Below are 17,247 nucleotides of genomic sequence, written 5' to 3' on the forward strand. Positions count from 1 at the left end.
ACGATCAGTCGCCTTCTCAAGAACCAGTCCTTGACCAACAAGGTCAACACACGCATTGCTAGTCGAAGGGACACTGCTTAACAAGGTGTATATCAAGAGAGACTAGCAGAGCTACTGCGCGAGGGGGTTACGACCGGTGCCGTTGACGACCCGGCGGAAATGCTGGTATATCTGGATGAATCAGCAGCTAGCGAGAAGGTCCTGTTTCGACGACGGTCCTAGTCACTAATAGGTCATCCTGCTTTTACGACGTCTAAACTGGTATCTAAGACTCGCTGTTCAGTGCTGCCGGCCCTCGATATCAATGGGTACTTACCTAGAACGACGCTTGTCGTAGAGGGAGCTGTTACACAGGAGATCTTCGAGCACTGGCTTGAGACGGCAGTACTACCTCAATGCGAGCCGTTTCCTGGGAAAAGAAGTGTAGTTGTGATGGATAACTGCTCTACCCATCACTTAAAGAGGGTGTGTATCAAAGAGCAAGCATTTGGATCGAGCTGACGAGCGCGAATCTGCAGATTATAGACATTTGCTCGCAGGCCGGGGTGTACCTGCTGTATCTGCCACCTTATTCGCCTCATCTCAATCCAATTGAGCAGTCCTTCCATCTCTTAAAGCAGTGGTTAAAGCGGTGGAGGGATCTAGCGCCGAGGCCCGAGGAGTACGAGGGACTAGAAGGTAACGGGTATAAGTTGGCATAGAAGGAGCACCTTGAGGAGGCGACTTACGCTGCACTACAAGGGGAGGATATACGAGGGCTGTTTAGACATGCTAAAGTCGACTGTTAGATGTGCCCATCGCTTGTATCGCTTTGGTGCTCGCTGTCGAGGTCGTCGTTGCTCGAACTGTCGAGATTTTGGGAACTGGAATCGCTCGAGATCTCGATATTATCTAGGGAGATTAGTTTTGGTGTGCTACTACCAGAGATTAACTCCTGGGAGCACGTAATTCGGCTCTCCTTATGCCGAGAGATAAATTTCGACAAGTGGTCATGAATCAACATACGCAGTCCGGTTTGAGGCACAACCCTTTCCAATACATCGTCGGGAGCCTTAAATAGCATGGTAAGTGTCCAGAAGTCAGCATCAAGAGCTACCATAGCTCTATCAAGTCCAACCTGCCACCCCTCGGGGCGAGTACTCTTAATGGCACCCTTACACGAGTCCTAGAAGGCTATCTAACCGTCGCCATTGTCAAGCTCTTGTGGTATAGGACTGTTGGACTTCTGGCGAGCGGCTTGGGGTGCTGGATGGTCTAGAGATGGTACTGGTGGTTGACTTCCAACGTAGAATACCTGTGAGACAGAGGGTGAAGCCTGTAAGGGTACACCTCTACCCTTTCGCTTCTCTGCTTGCTGGCGCTCGTGTATAGCTTCAATCTCCTCATGCTGGCGCTTAATCAAGTGTCTGATAGTCTTCGGAGGGTGTCGTACACTGCCACCCTCGCGGTCGCATGCCTCGCGCCACCTCGCCGCCATCTTATATGTGATCTCGTAGTGCTTTCCCTTGTGGATCCAGCATGCAATGCCGAGGCGCAGCTTTACCTTGCATGTAGCAGGGTCAGGGCAAGTCCAGAATGACCTTATCTCGTTCCAAAAGAGACCTCGAGTGTCCTGGTAGTCGGCGCTCTATTGGATAGATCGCTCGGTCCGTTTTGACTTGCGCGAACTTGACGCCGAGGAAGGCTCTACCTCTAAGATTGACGTTAGCTCCTCCGGCGGTGTAACCCCTCTGACAGTCCATACAGACTCAACAGTGACGTAGATATCCTTCATGTTAACAGAGAAGTTAAGGGATACAAGGTCCATAACTTGTTGCCAGCGTAGAGGATCAACTCGTAGAAGGGTGACTGAGCTGGTTTCCTTCGCTCCGCGAGAGGGGGTTGATATAACAATCGCGCGAATGCTATAAGGCATATAATCGTCTATCATATGAGACGTACAGTAACGTATAACCGGCTCATCCATGCACTAGATCACTTCCGTCTACCCCATATAAGTGTCGCGTACCAGTGTATCGTCATTTGACAAGGTCCGGTGGCACCACTTAGTCTGGAAATGGAGCTTGTACCGAATTGGAGGTGGAGGAGTAGGTGTAGCCCTCTCAACCACCGATTTTTGTACAGGTCGCATCGAGGGCCTCTTCTCTTTACTTCTATGTCGCTTATCCTGCGATTTGGTACTAATTGGAGGTGTGGTTGTTGGTCGTGTAGGGGTAGAGGGGTGGAAGGTGGATTTCGAAGAGGACGGCTTCGTAGGAGGCTTCGCTCGCGTAGGTGGCTGTAAGACCGTACTTCTGGTCGGTTTTGATCCCTTCTTTTTTCCTAATGTATTCGGTACATCTGAAAGGGCCTTCCTACTTCTTTTAGGAAGTATTGGACTTAGTTGTGGTTGTTGAACAGGCGTCTTGCGTTTTCGCGAGGCCTGCGCTCTAGTCGGCTGCGCGTCTGATTGCGACTCTACCAGCCTTTTGGGAGGTACACCACGCGTAGAACGACGTAGATTTTTGGTGGATTGATCATTGATAGTATCTTCCCAGTGTACGCGCTTTGAACTGCGGGTAGAGCGTGGTGTTGCATAGGTAGAGCGTGGTGGCGATGATAATGGTGAATCGTTGTTGGGAGTCGAAACTTCGTTTGTCGCGTCGGCGGCAACCTCAGAGGTATCGGATTGATTCAAAATGCTCAGGATAGCATCCGCAGCAGTAGAGGACGTCATTACGATGCTCAATTCGCATTAATTAAATGTGGTTGTGGTGTAGTAAATAAGAAAGTAAGGTAAACAACCCTCTCGAAGCTCTGGCTGGCCACGCGACGCACCGATCGACCAACGACTTTTGCACAGGAGAATAATGAACTTCGCAAGAGATACACCGACGCCATGTCCTTTTCTGGAGGTGCGTTTAGGGCTCCACTCAGCTCGCGGTATGACTACAGGTCAGAGCCCTATTCTACGCACGCAGTCTCGGCACCATCAACCGGAATTGACTTCTCGTCCCTTGTTGCAATGCGGATGGCTGACCGTCTCATGATCACTGCCAGGAGGGGACCCCTCACTATACCCGCCACGATCTGCCGTTGTTCCCCATGGTACAAACCCCAGGCTGGGGTGTGGATAAGTCTTAGACTAGACCATGCGTGTGTATATAAGGACCTGTAGATCCCTCTCGAGGACTTGGAAGCAACAGCATCTTTTTGGCAATCATGGGCAAATCGACCTACATTCTATCTAGCGTCTTCCTTGCCATTGGAGGTTTCCTCTTTGGTTATGACTCTGGAATTATTGGTTCCACCATTGTCTTGGACACTTTCAAGGATTATTTCCATCACCCTAATGCCACTGTCACTGGTGGCATCGTCTCTGCCTTCCAGGGAGGCGCAATGCTCGGCACCATCATCAACATGGTTATCGCAGACCGCCTGGGCAGGAAGAGGACCATTGCTGCAGGTTCTTGTATCTCTCTTCTTGGATGTGCTCTACAGGCAGGCGCAGCAAATATGCCGATGCTCATTGTTGGAAGATTCATCGCAGGCGCTGCGGTGGGTATGCTCACCTCCACCATTCCAATGTACGCCGCCGAAATCTCTCCATCGAAGCACCGCGGCGCTTTGTCAGGTCTCCTTCAGTGGATGTTGAGTTGGGGATTCCTTGTTGCTCAGTGGCTCGGCTACGGATGCGAATTCAACAAGACACAATTCTCTTGTAAGTATCTCTCGGGTCCATTGAGTAGCTTGAGCTTACTCATCGTCAGGGCGCTTTCCTCTTGCATTTCAATGTATTCCCGCCTGCATTCTTGTCTTCGGAATTTGGTTTCTCCACGAGAGTCCTCGCTGGCTCATGGAAAAAGACAGACACGACGAAGCAAAAGCCATCCTCTTCAAGCTTCATGGAGACGGCACCTCCGAGAAAGAGACTCTGATTGAGCTCGAGTTCCGCGAGATTCGAGACGTGATTGAAGCCGACCGTGCCAACAACCAGACCTCGATCATGACCATAATCACCAAAGCAAGCTGGCGCAAGCGTCTGTTGCTGGGCTGTGGTGTTCAGGCATTTGGCCCTCTTAGTGGCATCAATGTGAGCGTCGAAAGTTTAATCATAGCCACAACCCGCTGACAAGCTGCAAGGTCATCAACTACTACGGCAATGTGATTTACGAGCTCCTTGGTATCAGCACATCAACTTCGCTCAAGATCACTGGAATTAGCGGTGCCCTTTCCGTGGTCTACTGCACCATCGGTCTCTGGACACTGGACAGAACTGGTCGTGTCAAGCCCTTGATCGTTTCTGCTGCGGGTCTCGCAGCTGCTCTCGTTTGTAATGCTGCGATGTACCAGAATCTGGACATCAACAACGGTAACATGCTGCGTGCTATGGTCGCCATGAATTTCGTCTTTTCCTTGTTCTACACTCCCTTGGGAATCATTTCCTGGGTCTACCCGGCTGAAATCTTCCCTGTCGAGGTCAGAGCATTCGGTAACGCGGTGACAACATTCACCAACTGGACTATCAATCTGATATTTGCTCAATTCAGTCCACAGGTAATGATATCAGTGCTGCAGTAAGACAAAACATACTGACATCTATTTCAAGGCCCTCGCAAGTATCGGCATCAAGTATTTCTACGTGTTCTTTGTGTTCAACATTGCCGCTATGCTATGCTACATTTTCTTCTATCCCGGTCAGTAGCTTACCCACGCTTTTTTCACGCTTTGGTCTTCTAACTCGTGTCTCTGAACAGAAACCAAGGGCAAGACTCTCGAGCAGATGGATGAACTGTTCGGTGATCAGCTTGTGCCGCACGCCCTCGAAGACCCTCAAGCTGCTGAGATCGCCATGGAGAAGGCTGGAATCACCTCTTACCGTGAGGAAGTAATCAAGCAGTAGATATTGCCTCCCCAGTGCTAATTTCCATTGGAGCTCGAAGGGTTTGGCTGGCGAATAACGAAAGCTTTCGTCATGTACACGATGAGGTTTATTTCTTGTACGAATATTCTGTTTGATGCCCAATGGACAGTGGTTTCCATATCTCAGCTACTCCAGACACTGTTTATTCCGCGTGGTAGCCGAATATTCATCCTCCAAGCACTTTATCCTCGAGGAACTTTTTCGTAATGTACAGTCGTCAGGGATCTAAATGGACGAATTCCTCCTGGACCTCGGAGTTTCGAATGAATACATTTGCCACACAATCATATGAACTCCCTGCAACTTCGCGCAGGTGGATCTACGGTCATTCAAGAAAGTGATAAGATCGATAAATTCTGGGGTTGAGTCTAACTATCCGCCACAAGATTCCGCGATAACCCCGAAGCAAGTCTCGAGAGAAGGAAAAGCTTTGAGGGCAGGAGGGAGAGTCTAACAGCATCCTCCCTGCTTACATGCCGCTTCTATAGTTCCGTCAGCAGAGGCCAATTTTGTCTGGCAGGGATGGGGACTCATCACAAACCTCCATAAGCTGGGTCTCCGTCACAGCCTCCATTGGCATAAGGCTCGGAAGAGCATTCCTCCATAGCGTACTGTTCTTTGCACTCGTCACAGCTGGATGTATAACAACCGCGTTTGCCGAACAGGGCGGCGTTGCTGCCAACAGCAAAAAAGAGGAGAATCGTGGCCCACTTCATGGTAATCAATAGGAGTGGTAGAGAAAGATGTCGAGGTCTCTTTGTATGAAGAGCAGAAGGAAATGTATAGAGGATAAAACAGTGAATGCGGTTTGGGAGGATAGGTGGGTGACCTTGCAGTCGTCTTATATAGACTCCGAACAATGCTTACTCTGCAATACGAAGCATAGCTTTTCCAAACGAGGAAAAGGCCGTCCTTCCGAACCGATATGGAAGAGATGAGCATGGTGACGATCAATATTGATCACCCGATACTCTCAGCTGACGAATAAGAGTCATGTAAGGGAGACATACCAGTGGCCAAGATTTGACAAGCTTTGTGCCACATCTCTTCTCATAGTATGCCATGGAAAGGTTGAAGTAAGTGGCTGAAATCAAAAGTGAGATGCATCATATCGCCGGGCAAAACACACACCGCGCGTGTGCCTGGAGGGCGGCAATCAAGTGGTGGGAAGAATTCTCAAGTCTCGAATCTCGAGAAGATCTGTATCGCGCACATGTCGATGCATGATACTCCGTCGAAAAAGCCTGATACGGCTCTTATAGCTTAGCGAAGCTTGTCTTCACTGGAGCGTGTCAGCAGCTGATGTGGCACATGTCAACATGATGATTTATGACCTCCTGAGTGGCCGATCGATTCATAGGCGAAGTACCTCGTGTTCAAGGCCAACATCTAGTCGTACACTCTCGACGTCAGGTAAAATTTCGCTGTTCCTGACCAGATCTTGACAAGGTTTGCCCAGTTCGCCTCAGATGCTGCTTGCTACGTACACCCGAAAGTATCGCTAGTAGCCAGAGTACCATCTTCGTGCCTGCGAGCTGAGGCAAGCGATTGACCTAGCAGTCGTCACCCTCGCTTAGCACGCTCGGCCTTTCCTCTTCGCCGCCGAGGCTCACTTCGTAACCAATGCCACTTCTTCCCGTGCCGCTGCCGTCATCATCGTCGCAATATCAAACAAAAGGGAATGTACGTATGGGATGCCGCGCGCAAGGCGAAGGAGGAATCGGCCATCACTATAGCGAGCAGAAGCAGAATGCCCTTTTCGATATACTGTAGCTAGAGTGGGTATCCATGATCGATGGAAGCTGCTCCACTCCAGGATGGACTACCAGGCGCTCTCCCCGTTGAGCTATACCATCCTCCTAGCAAGAATGATGAAGTGACAATCATCTAGCCAAGGTCATCCGAGCAACATCTCGACTTCGCCTCGCAGCGCTTACCAGGAGTAGCCGCTGCAGGAAGTCAATAAAGCATACGCACGTAAATGATACCCATGAGATAGAGCACCTAATCTCATCGGCGCCTCTTCGCTCGATAGCGCAGCCGCGGAAGCACCCGGGCGCAAACATCCAGAAAACCGCGCCCTTGTCTTCTCCCTCCCAAGACTTTCCTGACTTCTCAACAACTTTTGCCTCGACCATCGAGGTCAGGATCTGACCATCCGAGACACACTTTGCCATCCAGTGTTCTGACGATCAAAGGGTCGGTCCAGGGACGCGTCCCTGACAGGAACGGCTATGCTCACCGTCTTCATTTCCCCGTCCTTCCTAATCGGGACGGTGGCTTGCTCTTTGCAGGAACGTCATAACAACGGCGCGACGCCAATTTCAGGATCTTATATGCTTAAATTCTTTGAGCATGATTTGGTCGCATGCTCTTCTGTGGTATGCGTGTCTTATTGGTGGACGATCACTTTAATTTGGCTGTTCGTAGGATTCTGTAAAGTTTTGGACCTGAGGAATCTATTGCCTCGGGAGGATTTTGGTAGGTCAGGCCAGGAAAGAATAAATTGGTCGCGGATGCCACACCTTGCTTTTCTCTTTTTTGTCTGCCGCATACTGGATTATCTCGTTTCTTCTGAGCTACATTATTGCAGTCATGAAGTACAGTTTCGCTCTTGCCGCTCTGGCTACTGTGGTTGCTGCTTCCGACTCCCCTCTTCTCACACGTCAAACCGACAACACGGAGGAATACATTCGTGAAGTCTGCTTCCCAAACACCACATCGCCGATCCCGCCTTGTCAGCAAATCATCAACATTGAATCTGCTTGCCAGCCCAATGGCACCGCTCCCCTCGACTACTCAGCACACCAACAATGCATGTGCAATGGCGGTTACTTCCCCAACTGGAGCGGCTGTTTGAACTGCCAATACGTCCACGGCACACGCAGTGAAGCTGTCGCACAAGCCAACGAAGCCATCATCTCTTCTGCTTCCTCTGCTTTTTGCACCGGTACACCTACTGCGGTGTTCGCGAGCTATTTCTCGTCTATCAGTGACGAAAGTCCACAGACCGCAACTGGTGCTGCCACAACGCTCAGTGACCAATACCCGAGTCAAAGCGCCGTGAGCCTCTATTACACAGCTTCTGGTAATCAGGGTGTTGGTGCTGTTACTGGGAGTGCTGCGCAAGCTACTGCTGCTGTGTCGTCGAGTGCGACTCGCTCGAGTAGTGCTTCTTTGGCTGCTAGCGCTGCTACCACGACTGGAGCTTCTTCCTCGACTGGTTCGAGTTCGTCTAGACAGTCTTCGAGTTCGAGTCGATCGAGCAGTGGTAGTCAGGTTTCGTCCAGCGTGGCCTCTTCTGCCTCTTCTGCCTCTGGTGCCGCGACTGGTGCTGCCAATGCTGTCGTCGTGAGCGAGGGAATGCTCGCCTTTGTTGCTGGAGCCATGATGTTGCTGTAATAGTTATGATGATTGTAGATGAGTAATTATAGTAATGTTCACGAGGTTCCATTCATTGCACGAAACCACAAGATCATCTTGTATTGCGCTTCGCTGGCACCAGATGCGCCAGACCTGCAAAGATGGCGCTCGTGAACATTGCCGCACCAGTGAAGACGATCAAAGTCTTGTACCTTCCATAGCCATACTCGTGTACTTCGACATATGGCGTTAAGAGCATGCCACTTATAGGTCCTGCCAATACGTTGCCAATGCCTTGAGCGAACGAGAAAAGGCAGAACATGACCATGGTATCGCTCTGCTCTGCCGCAACAGCAGTACCCATCCTGACCCGCATAGCAAGAAATGCATATGCAAAGAAGCCGTATATCAATGCGAAGATGACCAACGTGACCAAAGACTTTGCCAATCCCCATAACGTCAATGCGACGACTGTCGAGACCAACATCGTGGATAGTAAAAGCATGTTCAGCGGTATTCGACCATCAGATAGGTAGCCATAAGTGAATTGCCCTGCAACTGAAGACACATTCATGAGTGCGATCAGCATAGCTCCGAGTCTGGAGTCCAAGCCGGCAGTCGAGGCATAGGAAGGCAGGTATAAGCTAGGCAAGTAGAAGCCCAGACTCTGCGATGTGGTTGACAGAATGTATAACCAGAAGATCGGTTGCTTCATGAAGCTCCAGTCCGTCTTTGCGAGACTGCTGCTGTGAGAAGCTGGCAAGCGTCCTTTCATGGAGGGCAGCAGTGGACCTGTCATGATGACTGTCGCCACAGCCATTGCTCGTAGAGTAGTCTTATAGCCATACTTGTGCAGTAAAGCCTCGATAATGAATGGATAAGCGACCCCAGAAGCGCCAGAAGAGCCCAGTAGAATACCCCAGGAAAGGCCGCGGCGAGCCACCCACCATTCATTGACCATACTAACCACAGGATAAAAGATGATCAGGTAACCGACTACAGAAAAATCAGCATGAGCGAAACCTTCATCAAGCCTTTCTAACTTACCACCATACATGACTCCCTGCGTCACAATCAAAGCCCCCATCTCATCAGCAAAACTCCCCGCCACCAAGCTCCCCAGACATATCAACCAACCCCCCACAACCATATACCTTCTATACATCGCATACCTCTTGACAAGTGGCGCCATCAAAGGCGCACCCATATAACAAAGCCCAGTCGCTATACTACCAATGTAAGTGATGTACGGAGAGCCCTCAAACTCCGGAATGGTTGAATAGTACTCCTGAAAAATGCCGAAGGAGAGGGGGAAGCCCCAGAGAATGGCTTCGAACATGAAGGCTGCTAGGAGGACTCGCCAAGCTTGAAGACCGCCATCGATGGGTGCGAGGCTTTGGGTGGTTGGGTGGTGTTGGGTTCTGGAGAAGGAGTCGCGATGGACGTCTTCCGACAGAGCCGCGTCGTCGAGGTGATTTAATTCTAGAGAAGACATCGATGTGGTTTTGTGGATTCAGATTTTGTCACGAGGAGATCTTCGAGCGTTCCTGGGCGAGTTGTAGACGCATTTTCCCATTTTCAATGCTGTTGTTTGTGCTTGTCGTTGACAGGGCGTGTGAACCTTAGGAGAGTTTTCCGACGGGAAAGTGTGCGGGCTCGCAGATTTGGTGCGGGGAAAGCGTCCTGTCCGCAACTGTGAAAATGTTTGCCTGCATCTTTTGCTTGTGTGAAAACGAAAATCATAGCCATCAGCCTTACAATCGGATCTGCAGACTACATGACCTGCGCTAGAAATGCTCAGTGAATCCACGCGTGTCTGATCACGGCGTTAGTATCGCGACGTGTGTTCCGAGCAAAGATCTTGCTTTATCGTGTTCAAGCGACCAGAGAAGATGGTTTGACGGCCTAGGCTCCACGACCCGTCGACGCGTCGATTGTGTGCCACAGGAACAACTTCACTCACGAAGGAGGCCCAGACAGCCATACCCATACTGACCCACACCAGTCGACTCGCGATGTACGATTCTGCTGGTCGTGTCGTTAGACAGTTTGTTACGTGACCGTCGCTTCAAATACCCGGTCTGTCGAGAAAGCGCCAAACAAACCATAACCCAGGGTCCAGTCTGCCAATACGCCTGGATGCTCCAGTGTTCCAAGCAGCGTGTTCCAAGCAGCAGCAAGCAACGAACGCCAGTTCTTCGACCAGGAGGTCTCGTAATTCTGAGACGATATGTCGTTATTCCTAACTGATCTTTGCGATGATCCATTTTCTCTCACCTGCTTGAACTGGTTAGCGTGAGGCTCAATCTAGTCCTTTCAACCGACCGTGCGTACCGAGTGCTTGTTTATACGACATCGAAGTGCGCCGAACCATACTTGAACCTACTGCCGGATGGATTAATCTATCCACTATACGCCCTAGGTTTGAAGCCATTGCCCTTGGTCTGGATCCCCTTCTTCTGACATGTAACGACGCCTTATTACAGGGCATAGACTCTCGCTTGTGGTATCACACCATTTTCTTCGTTATCCGGAGGCGCGATGGCGAATATGCGATGCAACGCAAAATCTTTGGAAGGATTCTCTTCCGGTCATTGATAAGCTGAGAGCGCTCACGACCTCCTCTTTGTTCTAACTACCATCACTCGCTATCATCACACAAGACAACATGTCTCATGCTTTGGAGAAGCCGGTCGGCCTCGCCTCTGTGGAGCCTCTCGATGGCATTGAAGCTTCAAGTCCAGATGATCTCAATGCCTCTGAGTATGCTTCCATCCCTGCTTACAGCCTTGGAGCAGAGAAGAAGGGCGCCCTGGATCCGGACATAACCGCGATCTTAACACCAGACGCTGCAAGCGACAATCCCAAGGATACCGACAACCCAGACCATATCATCGTTACTGGAGCCGATGCAGCTGCCCATCTGTTGCCTCTTCGTGACGATGGCGACCCTTCCATGACCTTTCGCGGTATATTCCTGGCATCCTGTCTATCTGCATTCCAAGCAGTGATGAACCAGATCTATACAGTCAGTCGAAGCTACCCTTGTCCAATCCGTGCGTACTCTGACACGATCACCAGTTCAAACCCACACAAGTCACTATCCAGGGCACTTTTATCGTACTTATCGCATACTTCGTTGGCAATGCTTGGGCGAGACTTCTTCCCCGAGGTGATCGTCACCTCACGCGCTGGAAGTCGACCAACGGTGATACAAAGCCACCATTCTGGATCACGTTCCTTGTGTTTTTTAATCCTGGACCCTGGGGCCTGAAGGAACATGCAATCTGCTCAATCACTGCTACATCGGCATCAAATGCTGCTGCTGTTTCGACCGTCTTTGCAGCTCAGAAGCTGTTTTACGACCTCCCCATCAGTCCAGCGACCGTGATCCTCAGTATGATTTCCATCGGCCTTTTTGGCTATGGTCTTTGTGGATTGTTGCGACCTATTGCTGTGTGGCACGTCGAGGCCGTGTACTGGAGTACGCTACCAACAGTCAAGACTCTCCAGGGACTGCACTGGCAAGAAGTCAGAGACTCGAAGCCTCTTCGATTCTTCTGGTATGCTTTTACCGGCATGTTCTTCTACGAGTTCTTTCCCGCATACATCTTTCCGTGGTTGAACTCAGTTTCCGTTCCTTGCTTGGCTGCAATGAAGGCTACCGGAGAGAAAGCTGCCGTGTTAACAAACCTGTTTGGTGGAGCGACGAATAACGAAGGCCTCGGCATGTTCACTCTCTCTTTCGACTGGCAATACGTAAGTCTCACGGCACATGATACTCACCAATGTGTTTGGCTGAACCATGTTACAGATCACCTCTTTCAACACCTCGCTTCCCTTGATCCTTCAGGCTCACGTAGCCATCGGCGTGTTCGTCTGCATGATGGTCATGCTTGCTATCTACTACACAGACACTTGGGGCTCGAAAGCACAGCCATTCATGTCGACACAACTCAGATCCCAGGACGGCAAGAAGTATCCAATCTCGAAAGTGTTCTTGGGCGGAGTTTTGGACGAGGAGGCCTTGGAGAAGTATGGCATCCCTCGCCTGACTGGAGCATTTGCATATTCCATGTTCATGGCGAACGCCGCTGTAAGTCTATGCAGTCTCCCGTCCTTAGGAGAGCCGCTGATCAAGTATCCAGATCGGTGCACTCATCGCTCACACTGTCCTTTTTTGGGGTGGCGACATCAAACGTACTTACAAAAGCGCCAGGGAAGGAAGATATGATGACAGACACCATCAGCATATGGTGAAGCACTACAAAGAAGTCCCTTGGTGGTGGTACATGGGTGTGCTCGTCTTCAGCTTCGTCCTTGGTCTTGTTGTTGTGATTAAAGAGAACATCACCCTCCCGGTGTGGGCTTATGTTGTCGCTCTGATTGTTGGTATCGTCGTTGCACCTTTCGTGAGTATGCGGGGAATCCGACAGATAAGTGTGTCACTGACCCAGAACTTCCAGAGCGCTTTGATCTATTCCCGATTCGGTAATGGTATTGCTACCAATAATCTGTCCAAGATGATTGCTGGTCTGGTGCTTCCAGGTCGTCCGATTGGCAATATGTACTTTGCCGCCTGGTCGCACAACGTCATCACAAACACCGTCAATCTGTGTAATGACCTGAAGATGGGAGAATATCGTACGTATAGCTTGCCGTCTCACCCGTCTCCCAATTCTGGATCGACTGCTGACCCGTAGTGTAGTCAAGATTCCTCCAAGAACTATGTTCATCACCCAGATCTATGGCACTATCCTCGGCGGCTTCCTTAACTATGCCATCATGATCTCTATTGTGACCAGTAATGCAGAGCTTCTCACCTCTGGAAATGGTGATGCGTCATGGAGTGGTGCAACCATTCAGTCTTACAACACTAATGCCAGCTCTTGGGCGTTGGCCAAGTATCTATACAAAGCAGGCGGCACATACTCTGCCGTTCCCATAGGTGTTGCTGTCGGTGCTTTGATCGTCGTCGTACACCGCATCTTCGTCCAGGTAATCATGTTCTCGCATCCTCTAAACTCCCGCAGTCCGACTGATCTTTGAAATCACAGTTCTTCCCCAAAATCCGCAACTTCTCCACTTACGACATCAACATGCCTCAGTTCATCGCTTACGCCGGCTACATCCCCTACAATCAGTCCCAGACCTGCGTCATCCTGAGTCAGCTTGTCGCTGGCTTCTACGTCCAGTTCTACTTGCGCAACTACAAGCCTCGTATTTTCAAAGACTACTCGTACTTGGTCACTGGAGCTTTTGACGGTGCTAGTTTGCTGGCGCTTTTCATCTTGTCCTTCGCAGTGTTCGGCGCTGCCGGCAGCTCGAAGCCTTTTCCTTCTTGGTGGGGCAATAATGTCAATGGCAACTATGACCTTTGCCCTGTACCTGAGTAGGGTTGATAAGAATCGCTTCGGCAACAATGGACTCGGCACAAGACTTCGGATAGGCTCTCTAGACTTGGGTAAATTAGTTGGAGTGCCAAGAATTATAGAATCGGCGCCATTCTAGTCTACATTCGTTGTGGACATTGAAGGCCAGCCTGGAAAAGTCTTGATATTTGTGCGGTGATCTAGAGGGCAATATCTACCTAAATTCGATGGTGAAGTCTCCGTTCTTAAGCTCCAGGTAATTGCCATTTCTGCTTGCTTTCTCTTCGCTACCGCTTCTCGTTACCTTGACGCTAGCTCCGAGATTTTCCGGTACGCGAATCGAAGCTTCAGTCCCGACAGGGACTGTGACATTGAGTAAAACCATCTCAGCGGTCTCCTTGAACTTGACTGCGATCCTTCCATAAGGACAATCAACCTGGCCTTCCACATCCTTGAACTCCGACTCATACGGAGGCTCAATGCTGAAAGTCTTATACGCGTCCCCTCGCGGCCGGATACCTAACACACCAGCATAGAACCATTCATGAATCGTGCAGAATAAATCGTGGCTCTTGGATCTACACTCATCCTGCCAGAATTCGAGGAATGTGGTTTCGCCCTTGCGTAGAAAGCGCATGTAACTGGGATGTTCTTCTTGTCTTGCCATTGCCAGTACGATATCGGGGCGGTGGAGATCGATGAGGGTTTCGAAGATGCACTTCAATCCTAGCTCGCCAGAGCGGATGCGGTTGTCGCTTACGCTGGTGAGGAAGGCGCGTTGGATGGAAGCGATATGTTTGGTCGGTACCATGTTGAATTGTAGGGCGTAGGCTTGAGCCACTGCCTGGCAATCGCGTTGACCAATATTGTCGCGGGATGTATAGTAAACATGTTGCGAGCTCTCTTCGTCTGTAATGAGGAGTTCGCGATTGTAGACTTCGAGGACACGGGCGGCCCAAGTCTGGTACTTCCTAGCATCTTCGGTCAAGCCGAGGTGTTCAGCCATCATCGAGGTGTTTTGAAGGCATTTGTAGTAGTATGCTGTTTCAATATTTGCTTGCAGATTGCCCCAAGCAATGTCGCGACCCCAGTCGCCGAGGCCGTGCTCAATCAAGCCTCCGAGACGTTCTTTTGTCTTCATGTAATCCATGTATCGTACTGCAGCTGGGTAGACTTGTGGGATAACCCAGGTAGAGCCGTAGTATTTGACGAGAAGCTCAGGTAAGAGACACAATGCTCCACCCCAACTGATTGTGTCGTGCAGGGGTCCACACATGTATCGAATCTCAGGAGCCATAGTAGGTACAAGGCCACTAGGTTCTTGAGCATCGATCATGTCATAGATGATCTTTGTGTAAAGAGCTTCCATGCCGAAGGCATATTGCGAAGCAGGAGCGAGAAGATGGGTCACTTCGAGCCATCCAAATTTCTCGATCTGCGGACAATCGGTGTGGTAGCTGAAAATATTACTAGACAGCGACCAATGCGAGGCTTTGATCAATGCATTGACATCTTCTTTATCAGTCTTCATCGAGCCCACCCGCTGCGACGCAGATGAGATGTGTCTTGCATACAAAGATCGGACGACAGGTAGTCCTTGCCCCTCTTCCATCGAGACGCCCTCAATCTGAATGTAACGAGCGGCGGTGAACGAGAAGTCGGGTCGCCAATCCTCAGGCGTGCCTGTACCTGCCAGGAAGATTTTGGAGTAGACCTTCGTCTCGAAGTCCTTGAACAATTGGTCGGGCATGAGGACGGTGCCATCTTCGTTTGCAGTTTCTGAGTACCGCACGATGACCTCAGCGCCAGCAGGGCCCTCGACGGACAGATGCAGCATGATGGAGGCGTTTTGTCCAAGGTCAAAGCAGACCACGCCAGGACGAGGGACCGTGATTGACTGAGGTTCCAGCTTGTCGTGGAGTATCACAGGTGGCTGACTCTGATAGCGCAGAAGACCTCGAGGTCCTGTGAGTGGCTTTGCGGCAACCCATTCGGTCTCGTCGAAGCCAGGCGACGTCCAGCCAGAAGGATAGAGGCGCTTATCATGAGTCTCAGAGGCGTATATATTTGCGAGCGTCGTAGCGCTCTTGCGGACCTTCCAGGAAGGATCGGAGTGAATGATGTCGTGCGTCCCATCTTCGTAGAACAGATGAAGTTCGGCGAAGAAACACAACTCATTGCCGTATCGGACGTATGTATTATCTTCATACATGGGCCAGAAGAAGCGATCTTCCTCGGTGCCGCTACCAGCATAGAAGCCATTACCCAGATGAGTGGCAAGCACGTTCTGTCCAGCATCGAGATGGGTAGTCAAGTCATAGCCAACGTATTGGACGGTGCGATGATAATTGGACCCTGAGAGCAGTCAGTAACAGTGCGGCGAAGCCGTCGAGAGGTATGATGGCACTCACATCCAGGATCTATCACATGATCAGAAGCACGCTGGCCGTTCACATGCAGGTCGAAGTGACCAAGACCGGATGCTAAAGCGATAGCTTTGGAAGGTTTCCGAGCCAAATCGAAGCTTTTGCGAAGGTATAATGGCTTGTCACCACCATCACCAATCCAGACAGCTTTCCACTTGTTTTCTATATCTTCGAACCATGTACGGAATATGAGGCTCGAGTGCGGCATATACTTCTGATTCATGGAATATGGTGGCAATAGCTGCGACCGTGGATATGCAGTAAAGAAGCTCTGAACCTCTGAGTTCGTAGCAACATCTTTCTCATCCCACACGGTTACTCTCCAGTAGTAACTGCATGTCGAGTGAAAGCCTTTGGCCGGTTTGCAAAGGATATTCCTCTGCTCATCTGTGCTGACTTTGCCAGAATCCCACGCGGTGTCGGCGGGAGAGGACGCCTGATCAGTGTGCGCGAGATCGGAGGTAGATATCAACACCCTATACGCCGATTGTCGTGCATACTCATGGCTCTCCAGTGCCCAATACACTCGAATTGCGTCAACATCGAGACCGATAGTCTCGTGAAAACCGTGGATGCCGCAGCTGGCGACTTTCATGGTTGCGACCGAATTCGATTGCCGAGACGCGGGGCAATCTGCTGTGTACCGAGAGTAGCAGAATTTGCAGCTATGAGAGACCTCACACTACAATCATTGCACGCTGGCATCTGAGTGTTAAAGCGAGGACAGCGTGATACTGCTCGGCATTTGCGGCTGGAAGATGTGCCGATAGTGTCCAGCAATCTCGCATTGAGATGCAGCGAGACAGCCCAGACAAGGCTCTTAGCTGCAGATTTCGTGGAGAGATGCACCGACGCTATCGCCTCTTCTGGAGGCGCACCTAGGGCTCTCCTCTTTTCACGCAAGCAACTTCAGAATGAGCCCTCAAACACTGTCCACATCTGGCTCGCGTGAGTCGAAACTGAGTTCTCATCCCTTATTCTTTGTACATTCGTTGAGCGTCTCATGATCAACGCTGACACCTTCGAGGCCGAAACGTCTCTGTAACTTGCCACAATCTCGGTCGGTCCCTATAGCACACACCCCCGGGTCAAGGTGTAGGGAACGGGGTAGACTGGGACATGCAGGTACATACAAGAGTCTGTAGATCCTCCCTAGACGGACGATATAATTAGCATCTTCACT

General features: G+C 50.6%; 8 protein-coding genes across 8 annotated transcripts; 4 read left to right on the plus strand and 4 right to left on the minus strand.

Moving 5' to 3' along the window:
* The first annotated feature begins 412 nt into the window (after nucleotides 1-412).
* AUEXF2481DRAFT_43468 (uncharacterized protein) lies at nucleotides 413-790 on the plus strand. Its single transcript, XM_013485070.1, has 2 exons — nucleotides 413-465; nucleotides 519-790. The coding sequence occupies exons 1-2, from the start codon at nucleotides 433-435 to the stop codon at nucleotides 699-701; spliced, it is 216 nt and encodes a 71-aa protein (XP_013340524.1). The 5' UTR covers nucleotides 413-432; the 3' UTR covers nucleotides 702-790.
* A 387-nt stretch (nucleotides 791-1,177) lies between these two features.
* Nucleotides 1,178-1,477, minus strand: AUEXF2481DRAFT_8033 (uncharacterized protein; the record flags this gene model as incomplete). The annotated part of the gene is made up of 1 exon (XM_013485021.1): nucleotides 1,178-1,477. The coding sequence occupies one exon, from the start codon at nucleotides 1,475-1,477 to the stop codon at nucleotides 1,178-1,180; it is 300 nt and encodes a 99-aa protein (XP_013340475.1).
* Nucleotides 1,478-1,731: 254 nt separating this feature from the next.
* On the minus strand, nucleotides 1,732-2,959 carry AUEXF2481DRAFT_443766 (uncharacterized protein). The gene has a single exon (XM_013485135.1). It carries the CDS (start codon nucleotides 2,714-2,716, stop codon nucleotides 1,985-1,987), a length of 732 nt encoding a protein of 243 aa, XP_013340589.1. The 5' UTR covers nucleotides 2,717-2,959; the 3' UTR covers nucleotides 1,732-1,984.
* Nucleotides 2,871-5,227, plus strand: AUEXF2481DRAFT_111524 (uncharacterized protein). The gene is made up of 5 exons (XM_013485136.1): nucleotides 2,871-3,700; nucleotides 3,750-4,072; nucleotides 4,123-4,536; nucleotides 4,589-4,676; nucleotides 4,737-5,227. Exons 1-5 carry the CDS (start codon nucleotides 3,202-3,204, stop codon nucleotides 4,880-4,882), a joined length of 1,470 nt encoding a protein of 489 aa, XP_013340590.1. The 5' UTR covers nucleotides 2,871-3,201; the 3' UTR covers nucleotides 4,883-5,227.
* Nucleotides 5,228-7,498: 2,271 nt separating this feature from the next.
* Nucleotides 7,499-8,305, plus strand: AUEXF2481DRAFT_8035 (uncharacterized protein; the record flags this gene model as incomplete). The annotated part of the gene is made up of 1 exon (XM_013485022.1): nucleotides 7,499-8,305. One exon carries the CDS (start codon nucleotides 7,499-7,501, stop codon nucleotides 8,303-8,305), a length of 807 nt encoding a protein of 268 aa, XP_013340476.1.
* A 73-nt stretch (nucleotides 8,306-8,378) lies between these two features.
* AUEXF2481DRAFT_69221 (uncharacterized protein) lies at nucleotides 8,379-9,761 on the minus strand (the record flags this gene model as incomplete). The annotated part of the gene is made up of 2 exons (XM_013485106.1): nucleotides 8,379-9,262; nucleotides 9,314-9,761. 2 exons carry the CDS (start codon nucleotides 9,759-9,761, stop codon nucleotides 8,379-8,381), a joined length of 1,332 nt encoding a protein of 443 aa, XP_013340560.1.
* A 1,173-nt stretch (nucleotides 9,762-10,934) lies between these two features.
* AUEXF2481DRAFT_69175 (uncharacterized protein) lies at nucleotides 10,935-13,662 on the plus strand (the record flags this gene model as incomplete). The annotated part of the gene is made up of 7 exons (XM_013485098.1): nucleotides 10,935-11,294; nucleotides 11,348-12,025; nucleotides 12,081-12,362; nucleotides 12,415-12,678; nucleotides 12,733-12,910; nucleotides 12,975-13,264; nucleotides 13,324-13,662. 7 exons carry the CDS (start codon nucleotides 10,935-10,937, stop codon nucleotides 13,660-13,662), a joined length of 2,391 nt encoding a protein of 796 aa, XP_013340552.1.
* Nucleotides 13,663-13,852: 190 nt separating this feature from the next.
* Nucleotides 13,853-16,659, minus strand: AUEXF2481DRAFT_69104 (glycoside hydrolase family 78 protein; the record flags this gene model as incomplete). The annotated part of the gene is made up of 2 exons (XM_013485094.1): nucleotides 13,853-15,993; nucleotides 16,050-16,659. The coding sequence occupies 2 exons, from the start codon at nucleotides 16,657-16,659 to the stop codon at nucleotides 13,853-13,855; spliced, it is 2,751 nt and encodes a 916-aa protein (XP_013340548.1).
* Between the last annotated feature and the right edge of the window lie 588 nt (nucleotides 16,660-17,247).

This window comes from Aureobasidium subglaciale (assembly GCF_000721755.1).
Source record: "Aureobasidium subglaciale EXF-2481 unplaced genomic scaffold scaffold_24, whole genome shotgun sequence".
Taxonomy (NCBI): Eukaryota; Fungi; Ascomycota; class Dothideomycetes; order Dothideales; family Saccotheciaceae; genus Aureobasidium; species Aureobasidium subglaciale.

What these genes read in the sequence shown, in the direction of transcription:
- AUEXF2481DRAFT_43468 (XM_013485070.1), top strand. Translation starts at nt 433, where the DNA reads ATGGATAACTGCTCTACCCATCACTTAAAGAGG. An exon ending in CTACCCATCACTTAAAGAGG is followed by an intron (nt 466 to 518) that starts GTGTGTATCAAA and finishes GCGAATCTGCAG; the next exon opens with ATTATAGACATTTGCTCGCA.
- AUEXF2481DRAFT_443766 (XM_013485135.1), bottom strand. Translation starts at nt 2,716, where the DNA reads ATGACGTCCTCTACTGCTGCGGATGCTATCCTGAGCATTTTGAATCAA.
- AUEXF2481DRAFT_111524 (XM_013485136.1), top strand. Translation starts at nt 3,202, where the DNA reads ATGGGCAAATCGACCTACATTCTATCTAGCGTCTTCCTTGCCATTGGA. An exon ending in GCCCTCTTAGTGGCATCAAT is followed by an intron (nt 4,073 to 4,122) that starts GTGAGCGTCGAA and finishes ACAAGCTGCAAG; the next exon opens with GTCATCAACTACTACGGCAA. An exon ending in TTGCTCAATTCAGTCCACAG is followed by an intron (nt 4,537 to 4,588) that starts GTAATGATATCA and finishes ATCTATTTCAAG; the next exon opens with GCCCTCGCAAGTATCGGCAT.